The 18,799-nt window shown below is 38.4% G+C and overlaps 1 protein-coding gene across 6 annotated transcripts in view; it reads left to right on the plus strand.

Annotated features, from left to right (window-relative positions):
* LOC145662754 (NF-X1-type zinc finger protein NFXL1-like) overlaps nucleotides 1-18,799 on the plus strand; it is a 582,971-nt gene that overhangs the window by 378,156 nt on the left and 186,016 nt on the right. For all 6 annotated transcript variants that reach the window (XM_081728623.1, XM_081728621.1, XM_081728624.1 and 3 more), the window contains one exon: nucleotides 9,458-9,669. In XM_081728623.1, the coding sequence (XP_081584749.1) occupies nucleotides 9,458-9,669 (212 nt within the window). The remainder of the gene's footprint in view (nucleotides 1-9,457; nucleotides 9,670-18,799) is intronic.

Here is an 18,799-nt window from a genome sequence, read left to right on the forward strand (position 1 = left end):
TTGTACGGATTAACTTCTTGAAGGGATGGGTTTGGGCCGGGGTTTTGGAACTGGAGGTTGAAATATTTGTTAAGGTAGACCAAAAGTTGGCTGAGGAGCTTGTATGTTTTGCATAGGCGGCGCAGAGGATAAAGGTTGCAGATGTTGTAACTAATGATTATTTGAGATAGCTTGTGTATTTGCTCAGTAGAAATGGGTTGTCCGTTTGCATAGAAATAATTGAATTAAGAATTATAAGGTAACTAATTTCCTTCAAGGGTAATGAGAAGTTTCGAGGAGGCTGGCCACAGAAAGAATAGATCCAAAAGTTCAATATAGTATCACTTCCTCGTCAGATTTTGAATGTCTTCGAGAGAACGAAGATGAGTCTGAAGACCCTGCACTATTTGGAACAGGCTTGTGAAAATCCAGTTAGAAAAAAAGTGGGACAGGTTTTATTGATTGAAATTGCATGTTATTGGGTAAAATTGGCTTCTATCGGGCAATATTGGATTTATATATATATATATATATGTACACACGAGGGGCATGCTGAAAGTCGTGAGCAACATTTTTTCACAACCGTAATCTTTATTTGAAAGTGAAACCAAATTCAATCTACAGACCTTTCTTTCACTTTTCCACACACTATCCTTTTTTTTTCACACATTTTTCGCATCGTTCTGCAAGTTTGAATAGAATTACGTTCTAGCTGCCCGTAAACACTGACGCACTGCTTGCCGAATATCCTCCATTATCGCATAGCGATGGCCTCGCATCTCTTCCTTCACAAAACCGAAAGATGGTAGTCGGAGGGTGCCATGTCGAGGGGGTAGGGAGGATGTGGAAGTGTTTCCCACCCAAATCTCTTGATCTGCTCCATAGTGGCACATGCACTGTGCGAACGCGCATTATCCTGTTGAAGAATGATCTTCTTTCCAGGACGTTTATCACGCAAGGCACGACGGAGCTTAAAAAATGTCTGGATGTATCGGGCAGAATTTATGATTTGTCCAGGCTCAAGTAACTCAACCAGAATGCAATCCTGTGCATCCCAGAAGACGCTTCCCATAAATTTCCCTACCGATTGCACTGTCTTAGCTGTCTTCTTCGTTGGCGAATTCAAGTGGTGCCATTCCATACTCTGTCATTTGGTTTCAGGTTCATAATGATGGAACCAGCTTTTATCTCCAGTCACAATACTTGTCAAAAAGTCATCACATACATGTCGAAATCTCTGAAGAAGGGTTTGGGCAATGGTTTGTCTCTGACGTTTGTGGTCCTCAGTTGATAAATGTGGGACCCAACAGGCACAGACCTTCCCATAACCTAATCTGTGAATCATTTCTTGCACCGCACTATGTCCAACTCTAAGTTTTGCAGTGATTTCGTTCACAGTGATATGTCTATTTCCCCTAATCAGCTCATCAACTCTTACCTTGTTGCATTCCGTGGTGGCAGTTCACGGTCGCCCGCTGCGAGGCTCATCTTCGATACTCGTGTTTACATCCTTAAAATGTTTCATCCACCTCCTAACACTGCTGGCACACATCTCCATAGGCACACGGCAGTCTGCGGTGAATTTCAGAAGCAGATCAGTCCTCTTCGACATGGAATTCTATCACAGCACGCTGTCGAAACGAAACATCGCTGCCCGCCAGTTTGGAAATCCTGCTGAGGTCACGTGCTAGCAACGTCTGGAAAGAAATAAAGAAAGGTCTGTAAATTGAGATTATATACTTCTTGGTTTCACTTACAACTAAAGATTACGGTTGGGAAAACATGTTGCTAACGAGGGTAACTCTGTTATTATCACAGTTACAACAAAATGCAGGGGAAACCGTCTCCAAATATGATGTTTTCAATCTAAAGTGAAGGGTTCTTTTAAATCGGACGAGCCGTTCGGGCTGTACACAGTTTATGCGCCTAGTGTTAAATGAAAATGCAACGTTGCTATTTACCTGGATCCACAATATAAAGTGAATGGGGACATGTTTGGAATGGGGTCTGGCCATCGACACGTTAGCGTAAAAGAAAATAAGTTCATTCATTTATTTTGAATTTTCTAGAGTAACACAGAACCGACAATTCTATATAATGTAGAATAGGAATAAAATCTTCTGTTACACTCAGGATTCAAATACCTTAAGCAGACGTCCTGATTGAAGATTCCCTTAATTTTTCTCAAAACACACCAGGCAACTGGGATAATACTTCAAGTTCAGGAGCCAGAGGCAGAAAACAATTTTTGTAAAAGTGTTTTTTTTCTTTTTCAAAGAAATAAGTCTATATATATATATATAATATTTTAAGAAACGAAATGTTAGAAATCGATTTGTTCTCTCATTTCCAATTGCCATTTGCTTTCTTTCTTGCTATTATCGTAGATTTTACTATTATGTGTCACATACTACACCAGATAAACAAGAAGCATTCGGGAATTTCAGGATCTGATTGCCATTAATGTAGATTGATTGATTTTAGCGTTCCTTTGAGCAACGACATGACATTTTTAAGTTTTACGTCCCACGGTTATGCCGGTTAGGCTAAAGGAGACGGTGATGATGAGTGATGAATGAAATGGTGGAATGAAGAAAGTGGGAGGAAACGGGAGAACCCCGAGAAAACCCACGCACACGGTGTTTGTCCACCACAAAGTTCACTTGGCGGGGGCTGGGATCGAACCCGGGACCCCAAGCACCAGAGGTGAACGCTCTACCACTGAGCCACCGTGGCCCTCCTTTGAGCAACGAGGCTATATGAGACTCAAACTTCTTACCCCTTATTCACAAGGGAGCGCGCCGTTAGTGTTGAGAAGATAGAGGAATAACTTAAGTAATTTCGTATTTTTAGTGAAGCGTTCTCGATTTGTAATTAACTGACACATAGAGAAAGACATTATTTGTTTATACTAATACGCAAGTACTACAAAAGCAAAGCGAATGTAGTCGTATTACTTTATATTCCAGACTGGTTGAAATATTAGTTCTTTGCACCGGGAGAATTCATGGAATTTGAATCTAATTCATTTGAGCCTCGTCTCTTCCTTAGGATACACATACCAGCAGGGCCGGCGGAAGGGGAAAATATCACCCGAGCAAAGAATCCATATGGCGCCCCCTACAACCCATTGGTATTACTGAGATTAAATTTGCTATGCTACCTTACAGACAGCTGCTTTTAAAGGATAACTCCTTGAACTCTATAACTATAAGAATCAATTATCAAACTGAATAAGATCTTAACTTTTGTCAGTTAAATACACAGAGTAAGTTTTGGTTAACGATATACGAAACAATTATTCACACATGAGCATGCAAAATATTCTACGAAGTACGAAGTTTTAAATGAGGCGATGCAGTATTTACGTAAACAAAATGATAATTTATTTGATAATATTCACTAGTCCACTATACATTTGCGAGGTTTTGCTTTGGGAAATGAAGTGTATACAATATTGAATAGTAAAAGTATTACAATAAAAATATATTATTAAAAATATTGATTAAGTAATTGGAGTTAAACATACTTTCCAGTAAGAATTATATAGAGAGAGGATTTACTTTAAAGTGCGATGCAAACGAATATTCGAGTTTTAATTTGATTAGAAATCGATAACTTACACAAGAATATTTACTTCATTAGTTCTATAAATCTTTATGCTTATCGTATTATAATTCACTTTAAAATTATGATTTTTCCATTTCAAAACGTACAACGAGAAATAAATGTAATATTCTATTTGTTAAGGAAACCTTTCAAAAGGTGATGATTTCCGGGCATGACCTGTGGGAGAATTTGAGACTCTGTCGACATAAATTTCCCCCTTCGTGGCCATAAGTTATCTTTGATCATGCTCAAAGTGGACTAATAATGTTTTATCAGTTTTCTCTCATTCATATATTGACAATACGGGGAGAGAATCTTCTGAAATCGTCAATGCTTATAATTAGTTTTTCATTACAAATCAAAGGATAATAATGAAATATTGAACATAATATTTTGTTCTCAGCTGTGGATTTTAGATTTGCAATTCATATAATGTTCCCTTCTAATGGAATTTGAGAGAAAAGTAGTTGCCAAAGATTTATTTAAAGAAATTTTCTCAGTCCTCTGATGAAAATAGGAACACACTTTAAAAAAAAACAAGAAAACGAATACTCCCTTCAGGATTTGAACACATAAACTTCTGATTGATAGACTAGTGACCCAAACCGCTCGACCAGTTCGTATGTTTTCAATGCATCTATTGTGACTTTTGGGTAAAGTAGTTTCCTTCTTCACACTTCTTTTTGTTTATGTCGATACGACTATAAGTTTGTGGTGAATGTTTGGCAGTTACAGGTCTTGCAGTGCATAAAAGTCTTTTTCGTATAAATTATGTTCAATTTTATGTCCTAATAACTTATATACAACAGGTTGAATCTGTGAAATGATTGGGGCTAGAGTGATCGTAAATGTTTTCATAGTTAGGAGCCTGGATATGCAAACCCGCTTAACGTGGGGATTTACTTTTGAGAAATTTGGTACAAGATATTTAGAAACAATTGTTGGTCTGTCGAATTTATAATTTATGCCTGTCGAATTGCAATGTACTCTAATAATAAAAGTAATTATGTTTCACTGCATTTCCTCTTATATTTTACACAATGCTGTAATTGCGTGATATTCAACCAACATGCAATTGTATGTTTATTCAAATAGCAAAATGTTTAACTTACGTCTATTACAATTTCCTGTGGAAATGCTGATCCATCTTCGTTTCGTATATCAATTGTTCCAGATATCAATTGTTCTTCTTCCTCCTGCGAAATGCTCGTAATCGATCGATCCACCTGTGGAAAGGAAAAGAACTAATACGTTACAAATAAAGTTTCTTTTCTTAAAAGAAAAAAAAATATATATATATATAATTTGTATTCTAAAGGTGAAGAAAATGCATAAATGATAAAATAACTGCGTATAAATATTGAATCTACATATTTCGTGTTCATTGTGAAAATGTACAGTTAGGAAAACAAAAAATGGGGCGATTCTTACAGAATCTAGGTAAGAATGGCCTCATTTTTTCTTTTGCTAACTGTACATAAAAATTAAATTCTCTCCGTATTCATTAACAACTTTGTGTTGTGAAAATCATCAAGAATCAGCGCATTCATAAAATAGATGCGAATGCATTCAAATTAGCTGCCGAAGCCCGGACACTTTTTTTTAAGTCACGTTAATCGTATTGGATAGAAACATAATCTATATAGTCTCACACTGGTATATGTTATTTACGATATGTTTATGAAATAATGGGTCTATTGCAAAATTTGTGATAGCGAAACTCCACGGGGATCTGTTAACGGTAACAATCATACATTTTAACTCTTCGGAATTCTAGTTAGTAGACGATACTACTACTAATACTACTACAATACTACTACTACTAATAATAATAATAGTAATAATAATAATAATAATAGTAATAATAATAATCACTGGCACGGCAGACCAATAGATCCTGGGCCTGCTCCAACGCCATCTGATAGCGAGTGGTAAAAATTCATCCACCTGAGTAACAGAACGCGGGTCAGCCGGTCGTGTCACTACCCGCCAACAGGCGTATTAGGAGCTTTGCAGGCCAAGTGACCGTCATATCTTTATTTATGTGACTCCCCAGTTTTCCTGCTGTTGAAAAGCGGAAAGTCCGGGGATTGAACCCAGGAGCACGTAGACATGAGTCCAACGCTTTAACCTCTAGACTACGGAGGCCATCTACTTAATTAATAGATGAATGCTTGAAATACAGCTAAAGTTGGTTAATACACATCTAACGAGTAAAAGTTTTATCGCTTTGGTACATGTATCAAGCATCAGTGTTGGTATAGAATGTAATTATTGCTACTTATATTAATGGGGAAAGAACTTTCTTTGAGCCTGAAGTTCGCCGCCTATCTGAGAGGCCGCCACCCTACCCACCCCAGCCTGCTAAGACGCTACGTGTGTAAACACCTCTTCTCTATTAAACGTAATAAAACGAAAATACGTTACGTAATGTAAGCCTACTTACCTGTACTGTGTTGTTATCTTCTGGAATATTTGTTGATTTCTTGCTGGCTTCCTCATTCTCCGGTTCTACGTTTTCATTTCCATTATTGTCTGTTTCAGGAGTACGAAAGAATTTCTTTAATGCTGCTGCCTGTTTCTCATTTTCAGCCGCTAATTGTGCTCTTCTTTTTCTGTATACATTTCCAGAAGGCTTCTTTTTTTTCCGACATGTTGATAAAGAACACATTAACGCAACGATTCTTCTACTAAGAGTCGAAATTCAGGAGACAAAAGAAGAACACGCACACCATGAAGCCTGCACTACCTGTACATGACTTCTGATTTATAATTTTCTTTCACGAGACATTTGACAGTACAAACAGGACTAATTTCTTTTTGGTTGCCGATAACTCAATATTGTTTGTGTGTATTGTTAGAGCGGCCGACATAGCTTTGTCGCAAGGAGTGCAATTGTCAGCACCGTGGCGGTTGTAAGTGTCAGAGCGTGTTGTTGTTGCTCAAAACTCCCAACTCTCAACAATAGCCTTTAGCTTTGTCAGCGGAGATTTTTTTTATAGACAAATAAGGTGAAGGTATGAAGGGATTTCCTTTATAGGAGATTCAAGAAGAAACCGGGGTTGTTATAAAGAGTGAGGCCTATGGCATGAGGTAGTAACCAATGTTGCTACACAATTTATGAAAAAGTTAATTTTTAGTTCACCGTTTACAATAATATAAATTTAGCAAGGATTTTGGCGCCCCCCAAACTCCCCTAAAATTTGGCGCCCCGGGCGGTCGCCCGGCTCGCTCGGCCCTTCCGCCGGTACTGCATACCAGTGGAAATGTAATAATAAAATCTCCATAAGATATTTTGTTTTTGACGCGAATTTTAAACCTTCTTCTCCTTTAAGATACGTTTTAAGTAAAGTTAAACGATAAAAGCTCAGCTTGAGGTACGTACTAACAATCCTTAAAAACTTATTTCAAACTGTACAACCATTTCCTTCTGACGCGATCACAAACAGCGGGCAACGTCGATTTAAATGTTAAGAAAGAAATTATAGAAAACGCCCTTCTCTTTCCTTAACAACTGAAATTTTCCAGAACAGGAAGTAGTGTCCCTTTATTTTTAATGAGGAGTTTATATACCAAGTTTAATCTTCCTAGCTTGACCTACTCATGGGATGTAATTCTGGCTGAAATTTTCAACTCCCTATTTCCTTAGGATGTGCCCGTTATCAAAGTAACATTATATATATATATAATATCAACAGCTCTAAGTTGATGGTGGGCCGCGGTGACTCAGTGGAAGAACGTTCACCTCTGGCGCGTAGGGTTCCTGGCTCGATCCCCTCTCAAGCCAAGTAAACTTTCTGGTGGACAAACACCGTGCGCGTGGATTTTCTCGGGGTTCTGCTATTTCCTTCCACTTTCTTCATTCCACCATTTCATTCATTTCTCATCATCACCGTCTCCTTTAGCTTAGCCGGCATAACCATGGAACGTAAAACTCAGATTTCATTTTTTCTCAAGGTGGGTGGTATATTCCAAAATTCATTTCAAATTGCTCAACCGTTTCCCCGTGATGCCATCAGAAACAAGAGGCAATATCGCTTTTAAATTGTATAAAACACCCCTTTCTCCTTTTAAGAGGGAATCCTCAGTTACAGTGGGACATGGTTCCTCTTATTTTAAATGGTAAGTACCAATTTTCATCTTCCTAACTTAAGGGAATCATCGGGATACTGAATTTTTAGCATAGATTTTGATCCTCCTCTATCCCCCTTCCTAAAATATCCATTTTAATCAAAGTAACATAATAAAATATCAGTTCGTGGTACGTAATAATTACATCCAAAAATTCGTTCCAAAAGGTTTAGCCGTTTCCTAGTGATGCGATCACAAACAAGATGCTTTTCATTTTTATATAATATATTACAGTAGAGCAGTGTTACAGCGAATTTGATCGAGCACAAATTAAATTCGTTATGCATGATTTCCAAGTTTTAAAGTATATGCTTGAATTTTATTTGAGGAGGATGTTATGAGTCAAAAAAAAAAACTGAGTAATGTTGGACTAGGGAAAATGCCAACAATCATAGCTTGGAATATCTCAGGTGATACTTGCGAGAGGTAGTTACGCTGGAGCTCAAGCGACAGAAAGTGGATCTTGTGGTCTTGAGCATTAATTGGCGAATTGCTCGCAATTTCCTTAAGAATTAGGCATTGATTGGTTCGCATTCTTCTTGTTGGATTTGAAAAAAATTATACGAGTCCCGACTTATACGAGTAAAGTTGAGGCCGACTCAAAGACATTAATTTCTTTTTAAGTTGTTTCTAAGTTAGCACCGAGTTGATTCTGATCTTTTAAAGAAGAGTCAGGTCTAAAGCAACATCCTATAAATACATTGGTAGGACTTCCTTTCCTTCTTGGGGATCCACGTCTATATAACCATCAGATGATCAAGCAACATAAAAGATCTGTCAGGGTCTTCCGTTATATAATCAAATGCAATATGGTATAACAGGGTCGCATTTTATTTTCTATATATTTTCTTTATTTTTATCCTGGCAAGTGTTCTTCCTCGCAAGAAAAGTAGCCATAAAAAATACCTAACAAATCAACCTCTATATCCATAACCTCAGTTAGAAAGTTCAAGAAATTGTAAATTCGGTTTTCCGTTAGTAAGAAACAAGCGTCCCAAAGGAAGGATTGTCCGATCAGTAGTCAAGTTATGACTGAACTGGTCGCGATCACCATATAATATACTTTAGATTTCGATAGAGTCAATGGTACACGAACTTTTACTTTCCTCATTCGTTCTATTACAAAACTATAAATGTTTATACAAACTATATTACAGGGTTTCACTAAAGAGTAAAATGTTTTTCTAATATTCCTTAATAGGTGCTAAGATCTCTCTTGCCCAGAGAGGGTAGATTTCTCCTGGCGGTGGGAATTGGAGAAGAAGAGCATTGTGTAGAATGTTCGGGCCCACAGCAGCCTGGACAACGACTCTTAGTTCGGCCACTGAAAAAGTACAAGCTTTTTTTATGCCTGTAGCAGCTCGGAAAGTGGATAAAAGAGTCTCCTGCCCGTACTAGCTGGAGAGAGGATAGAAATTTCTCCTACTCATAGCAGTTGGAGTCAAATGCCACTGATGCTTTCTAAGGTCCTGCAGCGTCTTTTATGTCCCCTTCGTAGGTAATGGTGCTGGTACTTATCCTAGGGTCACGTGTTGATGCCATAATAACGAGGTGTTGTCTTCTGTTATTATTATTATTATTATTATTATTATTATTATTATTATTATTATTATTATTATTATTATTATTATTATTATTATTATTATTATTTTGGTATCAGGCATGCGGAGTTGGCAGCCACGTGGACGGAACACACACACATTTATTATTAGTAATTTTTTATGTAACTTTGTTTCAGTGCTGTGGTGGAAATTGTTTACCTTGTGAAAAACAATGTGGACGAACTTTGATGTGCGGAAATCATAAATGTCCTTCTATTTGCCATCAAGGAATGTGCTATCCATGCCCACGAACCGTCGATGTTCGCTGTCACTGTAAAAGAACCGTAGTTACTGTTCCGTGTGGAATGAAGAATAAAACAAAACCCCCAAGATGTTATAAATCTTGCAGGTAAGTCAATCTTCAAAATCATTTCATTTGTCTATTCTCTACCTCTCCTGTAGAATAGAATTTAAAACTACGATTGAATTCTATTTACGTACTTGTACAGATGTTGATCAGTTGAATGCGCGCGTAATTGTTTTACAGGTATTTATTTTAAAATAGTGCAACTTACTAGATTAATATGGCGATGGACTAGATTAATATGACGATGGGTGATTTTTACGCCCTCAGGACAGCTCCGCTCCGACATCGAATGGAGTCCTAGATGTTGTGAATGGTAGACAGAGGAATATTACCTCATTCCCCGTACAGTGTACTACTCAGTTCTGTAAAGAAAATGCGGAAATCTGCACTGGATTCGTGTTTCCAAAACTGGCCTCAGGTGTTTTATTATGTTCAGTTCCGGGAATTCGGCAGGCTAGAAGAGATGTTCATCTCACGCCACATAGCTCCACTTGTGTGATGGGCACATTATCATCCTGAAATTCGTCATTGCACTAAAACAACACCAGGATCATAGGAAGCATTTAATCCCGGTCCCCTAAAATAACCACATCTGCATTTTTAGTGACGCGGATGTCTGGCACACATCATTACAGAGTCGTTACCATTGGGCGGAGATATTACAGATCGTATGCTTGTTTGGGTGCCCGCAACACATAAACATTGCCCGTGCTTTCAAATAAAGTGAACGATGACTCATCCAACAGTATAACGTTTTTACAATAATCAGTAGTCCATGTTATATATATTCGTGCAATGCAGTATGTATACATGAGACAGCCGTGAAGATTAACAGTTCACAGTCTGATATTGTTCACCGTTGACTGCATTGCAAAGATGAAATCGGCAAAGCAATTTTTTCCGCGTACAATCAAACACCTGAAATTTCGGAGATGACTGCCAAGCTATATTAACTCGAGCCACAAGTTCGACTGTCGTGGCTGGTGTTTTATACAAAAGGCGTTTTATACTCTCCCCAGAAAAAAAGAAATCAAGAGGCGTGAGGTAGGGTGAACGAGGTGGTCATAACACAGGTTCTTCTCTCCCAATCCAACGATCTGGGAATGTTAGATTTAGGTAGGTCTGCATATTCCTGTCAAAATGTGCAGGTTCACTGTCACGCTGGGATTACATCTGCTGTCTTATGTTGAAGGGCACGTTGTAACAATTTTGGGAGAACATTATGTAAAAATAAAAGATACGTACTCCCACACGGGCTTGCCGGTAATAAATAAGGTCCTACCACAAAATTATCGACATACCGCACCGCACGCTCACACTAAATCTTTGCAGTTGATCTTTCACTAGAGTTGCATGTGGATTTTTACCCCTATACATGGCTAGTTTCAGGACGGTCTCTGATCATTCCTAGTACGAGTACACTGTCTTCAAATTCAACTGTCCACATGGTGCGATTTCCTGTAACAGTGACAAAATCAATATGTAAGTGGGCTACACTGGTACGCTATTTTAGTATATTTTAGTATATTCACAATAGCAATGTAGTTCTTCGTAGTTTAGGGGTAAAAGTCTGTTCGCCAACTCCAAGGGAGGGAAAAAGCCCCTCGAAAGTATTCCTGGAAGAAGATTCACCTAACGGATAAATCAAGTATACTGTCCCAGCGTATTTCTTCCTATCGTTATGCAACGTGTACAACATCTCGTGTTTCGTCCATTTTTGTTGCTCCAGTGCATAGAAATATCATATTCCATGGAATTACGTACATATTACGAGGATGAAAGCCTTTAATGTAACTTTCTTTTGCCCGATATGTATTCACGCAATATTTGGGAATCCTTTGTACACTCGTTCGTCACATATGATCTTAGCATTTTTGAATACTACTGTCCTATGCATGCACATTCGTTTTCAACCTAATCTGGATTAAAGTTATTTTTTCCATTTTCGCTCACTTGCAACTTGGACAGGAAGCCGTTCATTTATCTTCCGTCACCATTAGCCTAGAAGATACAATCGTGATACGTTAAATATTTCTTTTCATTTAAATTCTTCTTCCGAATATTTATTCTGTACTGAGACAGATAGGACAATCACACATGTGTATCTCTTTTTCTTTCGTATTCTAATGTTGTTCTAACTTGAATGATGTACTATTCTTTTTGATTGTTGGAATCTTGTACCTGATTGTTATTAATTTCCCTGATTCAGCGTCTGATAAAATAGTCAAAGGAATACTCCATTTTCTTTGGGAGCTACTCTTGTGTCACCACTGCATTATATATAATTGTACACTAATAGAATCTACGACTAAAAATAATGGACATTTTCTTTTACCCGACTTCGATCTGACGTTTTGTTGTTGAGCTACGGCTGTTTTTACATCTTTCCGAAAAAAATTTCGAGTAATCAAGGTGCTGAAAGGAGGCACTGTTTCCCACCGGTTCGTCTATACTTTTCGTTTTATCTCACTGTCAGCAATTACCTCCCGACGTTTGTTACATTTATTACGTTATTCTCTCTCTCTCTCTCTTTCTCTCTCTCTCTCTCTCTCTCTCTCTCTCTCTATATATATATATATATATATATATATATATATATATATATACCGGGTGAGGCATTTAAAACTGTTTTTTTGAATATCTGGAAAACTACAAATCGGATTTTGAAAAAGTTGTAATAAAAGTTGTTCGTCTGGAAGGGGGACATCCAATGATACCACACTCGACCCCCTGCCCCCACCCCCCGGGGGCGGGAGGGGAGGCAACTTTGAAATCTTAAATAGGAACCCCCATTTTTTATTCCATATTCTGATTCCCCGTGAAAAAATACGTAACTTTTGTATTGAACATTTTTTTCGTTGCGTGATAGATGGCGCTGGAATCGACAAAAATCAAAATGGCTCACAAACATTTGAAAAATGAGGCATTTAAAACTGTTTTTTTGAATATCTGGAAAACTACAAATCGGATTTTGAAAAAGTTGTAATAAAAGTTGTTCGTCTCGAAGGGGGTCATCCAATGATACCACACTCGACCCCCTACCCCCACCCCCCGGGGGCGGGAGGGGAGGCAACTTTAAAATCTTAAATAGGAACCCCCATTTTTTATTCCATATTCTGATTCCCCGTGAAAAAATACGTAACTTTTGTATTGAACATTTTTTTCGTTGCGTGATAGATGGCGCTGTAATCGACAAAAATCAAAATGGCTCACAAACATTTGAAAAATGAGGCATTTAAAACTGTTTTTTTGAATATCTGGAAAACTACAAATCGGATTTTGAAAAAGTTGTAATAAAAGTGGTTCTTCTCGAAGGGGGACATCCAATGATACCACACTCGACCCCCTGCCCCCACCCCCCGGGGGCGGGAGGGGGGGCCAACTTTGAAATCTTAAATAGGAACCCCCATTTTTTATTCCATATTCTGATTCCCCGTGAAAAAATACGTAACTTTTGTATTGAACATTTTTTTCGTTGCGTGATAGATGGCGCTGTAATCGACAAAAATCAAAATGGCTCACAAACATTTGAAAAATGAGGCATTTAAAACTGTTTTTTTGAATATCTGGAAAGCTAAAAATCGGATTTTTAAAACAAAAACGTAAAAAAATCACTCATCTCGAAGGGGAACATTCAAGAATATCACACTCGACCCCTGCCCAACCTCCCGGGGGCGGGAGGGGGTCAAATTTGAAATAATATACGAGAACCTCCATTTTTTAATAAAGGTTTGGATTCTCTGGGAACAAATACGTAACTTTTGTATTGAACATTTTTTACGTTTCGTGATAGGTGGCGCTGTAATCGACGAAAATTTGTTTCGAACAATTGAAAAATATCCAAGAAATACGCATCAGATTAAGAAAATTAAAGTAGATAGTTTTGATGTCTTTGTAAATACTATCAAATGACACCATAGTTGACTACCGTAACGCTATCTCAGTTATTCTGAAAGGTGGTTATTCTAAAATCTTTAATGAGAAACTGTAATGTTTTAAGCACAGCACTTGATTCTCCAGAACATAATTCATTACTTTGCCCATATTTTTGGTGTAATTTCTGTTACCGATGTAGGTGAAATTTACTTCAATTGGACTACGTGGACGTAGTATCTATTAGTTTGTTGCCTTTTGTTTGCTGATTCAATGTGAGTCCCCTTGCCTCTCACTAAGGAGGTGCTTGTTTCAGGTAAGTCCCCTTGAGTCTCATCATCGAGGTGTTTATTTTAGTTGAGCCTCTTGCATCCTACCATTCGGGTGTTTGTTTTGGGGTTGTCTCTTTGCCTCTCACACATCTTCATTGTTTACTGAACAAACGAACAAACGTTCGAAATGGTCCCCCTTTTCTGCAATAGACTACACATTGCAAGCAGGGGTAGGCGCGAGTCGAGCTTAAACTCGACTCGAGTTGAATTCGAGTCGAGTCAAAGGTAATTTTCTCGAGTCAAGTTCCAAGCCGAGTCACTGTTTTGAGCTCGAGTTTCGAGTGGAGTCGAGTTTGATAAATGGCTCGCACATTCAGCTCTTTTTAACTCGTTTTTAAATTATGGCCTGTTTAGACTGGAAAGCGAAAGCCATGAGTAATGTAAGCAGTAATGTCGAATACTTTTAATATTTCTCACGACAGAGGTACATCTGGTGGGGGTACGTTTAGTATATGTCATCTCGTCTCGAAAACGAGACAACAATAGATTTTTATAACGAGACAGCTTCAAATTTCGTGAGCACCAATATAAGTATATACTGTAGTTCTTACCGTCTAGGCTTAGACCTGCACGGTCGACTTTTTGAGCCCCAGAAGAAGCCCAATCCGTGCAGTGATGTCAATAGGCTCGGCTGGTTCAACTGAGCGAACAGCTCAAGCCGGCTTGGTTGGGACGAGCCAGCGACTTGGCACAATTGAACCGATGGCTCGAGCCGGTTCCATTCGGATCAGCCACCAACTCGACTCATGTGAGCCATCGGCTCGAGCCAGCTCCATTAAAAGCAGCCCATCGACTCGGTTCGACTCATCTTAACTGAGCCTATGGCTGAGCCGGCTCGCTTCGGTGAGCTGTTGGCTCACTTTTCTGTTTGGCTTGATAGTGAATAAGCTGTGAGCCGACCGCTTGAGCCGATGACAACCCTAAACCCGGACCAAGCAGTTTTGAACATGTTTGACCGACGCCCTATAACTTTTATCAATTTTTGGCTTGCTCCTCCGGAACTCAAACCCAGAACCTCATGACCGATGTCCTTGCCTCCTAAAGACTTGTCGACTACGCAGATAGACAGTCAACTAGTTTTTAGTATTCAGATACAAACCGCGTAGTAGTAGTAGTAGTAGTAATAATAATAATAATAATAATAATAATAATAATAATAATAATAATAATAATAATAATAATAATAATAATAAGTTGTAGTAGTGGTAGTATATTACTAGTAATATCATTGATAATTATATTATCTACGTAGGATATTTGAAAAGAGTATTTGGAACTACACACAGGATTTAGCTCGAATTGGCTCGACTCGACTCGAAACTTAACCCGAATTCGAGTAGAATTTCGAGTAGAGTTGGAGGAAGTTTTTCGAGTCGAGTCGAGTCGAGTTTCAAAGAAAACTTGCTCGAACTCGCTCGTGCCCATCCCTAATTGCAAGTGTTACACCTACAGGAAATCTAACCATGGACTGCTACGCGTGATAGCAGTTCTTGCTTCGTAGACGGTAGTTTGAATAATGCAAAATATATCGCAAAAAATAGTCACAATTTCGAACATTTTCTTATCACTTGTCAGCGGTGTTTACTCATTTTGATTGTTGTCTATTAGAGCGCTATCTATTAGACAGCGCCAAGAAAGACAATGTTACATAACGTACTCACAAAGTACGTTCACGTATCATTCAGGGTTATGTCGTTGTTTGTATTGGTGAGAATAACATGTAGTTTCAAGGATTAGTTTCTTGATGAAATTCTATTGAGTGGAGTTCGATTGTGGATTTCACTTTTAATGGGATGTTAACTGAAAGAAAAGAATATGGGCAACAAGACAATAGTCCGTATCGTATGATGAAGTTGGACGTTGCTATGTAGTTAGAGTCTGTGATCAATAATGATGAAAATAGTTGTTCATTAGTTACAGAAAAATTCTTATTATGGATCAATTGAAGATATCAGTAACATTAGGTGACGAAGTTAAGGAATACTTTGAGTCAAATAGACAGTAGAAGAAGCACGTTTAAGGTATGCTAACCTGTTCCCTGATAGGAATGTTCCTTCTGCAACGACTTTTCGCAGTATTATTCAATTATTTATTGAAACTGGAAGTATTCAACCCAGACAACGAGTCCGATCACGGCCTGTGACGAACGAAAATGCCGCAGTGAATGTTTTAGCTGCAGTTGCTGCAAATCCTCACATCAGTTCTCGGCAAATCGCACGAAGTTCTGGAATGTCGCAAAGAAGTGTTCTGCACATACTGCATGAACACAGATTCCATCCATATCACGTTTCGTTGCATCAGGAACTACATGGGGACGACTTTCAACACCGCTTGAACTTTTGCAATTGGATACAACAGCAATTAGCAGTTAATGATGATTTTATTTCACAGATACTTTTCTCTGATGAGGCAACTTTCACGAATACTGGTCAAGTGAATCGGCATAATATGCATTATTGGTCAGTAGATAATCCACATTGGTTAAGGCAAGCCGAGCGTCAACGTACATGGAGTGTGAACGTTTGGTGCGGTGTTTTAGGTACTCGAATAATTGGCCCATACTTCATAGACGGGAATTTGAATGGTCAAATGTATGCCGATTTTTTAGATAATATTTTGCCAACACTACTGGAAGATGTCCCACTTCAAACAAGAATGAATATTTGGTTTCAACAAGACGGATGTCCAGCGCATTATTCACCGATATCTCGTGAGGTTTTGAATAGAAAATATCCTGATCGATGGGTTGGACGAGGTGGTCCTCAAAATTGGCCTGCACGATCCCCTGATTTAACTTCTTCCGACTTTTTCCTGTGGGGAACGCTAAAAGCAAAATGTTACACGGAAGAACCAACAACCCCAGAAAATATGCGGCAGCGCATAATCAATGCATATGCAAACATTAGCGAAGAGACACTTAGAGCAGTAGAATTGTTCTTCAGAAACAGAGTTGTAATGTGTATTGCAGAAAACGGACACCATTTTGAACATTTGCTTCGATAAAATATGGAGCTTCCGATGGTGAGAGGCAAGGGGACTCACCTTAAACAAGCACCCCGATGGTGAGAGGCAAGAGGACTCACCTAAAACAAGCACCCGTATTTTTTCACGGAGAAACAGAATATGGAATAAAAAATGGGGGTTCCTATTTAAGATTTTAAAGTTGCCCCCCTCCCGCCCCCGGGGGTGGGGGCAGGGGGTCGAGTGTGGTATCATTGGATGTCCCCCTTCGAGACGAACAACTTTTATTACAACTTTTTCAAAATCCGATTTGTAGTTTTCAAGATATTCAAAAAAACAGTTTTAAATGCCTCATTTTTCAAATGTTTGTGAGCCATTTTGATTTTTGTCGATTCCAGCGCCATCTATCACGCAACGAAAAAAATGTTCAATACAAAAGTTACGTATTTTTTCACGGGGAATCAGAATATGGAATAAAAAATGGGGGTTCCTATTTAAGATTTTAAAGTTGCCCCCTCCCGCCCCCGGGGGGTGGGGGCAGGGGGTCGAGTGTGGTATCATTGGATGTCCCCCTTCGAGACGAACAACTTTTATTACAACTTTTTCAAAATCCGATTTGTAGTTTTCCAGATATTCAAAAAAACAGTTTTAAATGCCTCATTTTTCAAATGTTTGTGAGCCATTTTGATTTTTGTCAATTCCAGCGCCATCTATCACGCAACGAAAAAAATGTTCAATACAAAAGTTACGTATTTTCTAACGGGGAATCAGAATATGGAATAAAAAATGGGGGTTCCTATTTAAGATTTTAAAGTTGCCCCCCTCCCGCCCCCGGGGGGTGGGGGCAGGGGGTCGAGTGTGGTATCATTGGATGTCCCCCTTCGAGACGAACAACTTTTATTACAACTTTTTTAAAATCCGATTTGTAGTCTTCCAGATATTCAAAAAAACAGTTTTAAATGCCTCATTTTTCAAATGTTTGTGAGCCATTTTGATTTTTGTCGATTCCGGTGCCATCTATCACGCAACGAAAAAAATGTTCAATACAAAAGTTACGTATTTTTTCACGGGGAATCAGAATATGGAATAAAAAATGGGGGTTCCTATTTAAGATTTCAAAGTTGCCTCCCCTCCCGCCCCCGGGGGGTGGGGGCAGGGGGTCTAGTGTGGTATCATTGGATGTCCCCCTTTGAGGCGAACAATTTTTATTACAACTTTTTCAAAATCCGATTTGTAGTTTTCCAGATATTCAAAAAAACAGTTTTAAATGCCTCACCCGGTATATATGGGCCCCATTTTATGTATTAAAACCACCAAATTCGTTTAGTAACGTATATATCTAAACTGTAATAACGTCTTTACTAGAGACTTTTTAATTCTTGTAATAAATTGTTTATCAAATAAAGTAAAGCTAAATATACCAACAAATCAATATGGCTATATTTTAGAAATACAATAGGCACTGATTTTTCGAACGCTGCTCTAAAACACACAGGAACAATCAAACTTGTAAAAAAGAGCTGAAATGCTTGAATTATTTAAATTGTGCTATATCGATTGCGCTTAGCTTCTGATTTTTTTGGGCAATAAATGAGTAGCAGCATGAAAAACTCGTATATTTTCTTATCTAATAGACCTGCATGTTAATTGCTTTACTTTCTTTATACATATTTTTTGAAAAGTGGGTGTACTCGTTACCTCTGCCGTGTCGTGACAAAACGCTGTAACTTTGGCGAAGATGTTTTGCGAAAATGAGCCTTAAAGTTTTCTTCCGAAAATGTGATCTGTATCGTGTAGAACCAGTGTAAATAGGCAATAATGGTCAACCAATCAATTTTCACCAAATTTAATCACACAACATGCATTTACGTAACATTACATGTAACCACGTGTTTCCAAAGTCAAGATACACTATTTCTACACGATACAGATCACATGTTCGGATGAAATCTTTAAGGCTCATTTTCGCAAAACTTCTTCGCCAAAGTTACAGCGTTTTGTCACGA

Source organism: Thermobia domestica, chromosome 10 (genome assembly GCF_964235325.1).
Source record: "Thermobia domestica chromosome 10, izTheDome1.hap1.1, whole genome shotgun sequence".
In the NCBI taxonomy this organism is placed as follows: domain Eukaryota; kingdom Metazoa; phylum Arthropoda; class Insecta; order Zygentoma; family Lepismatidae; genus Thermobia; species Thermobia domestica.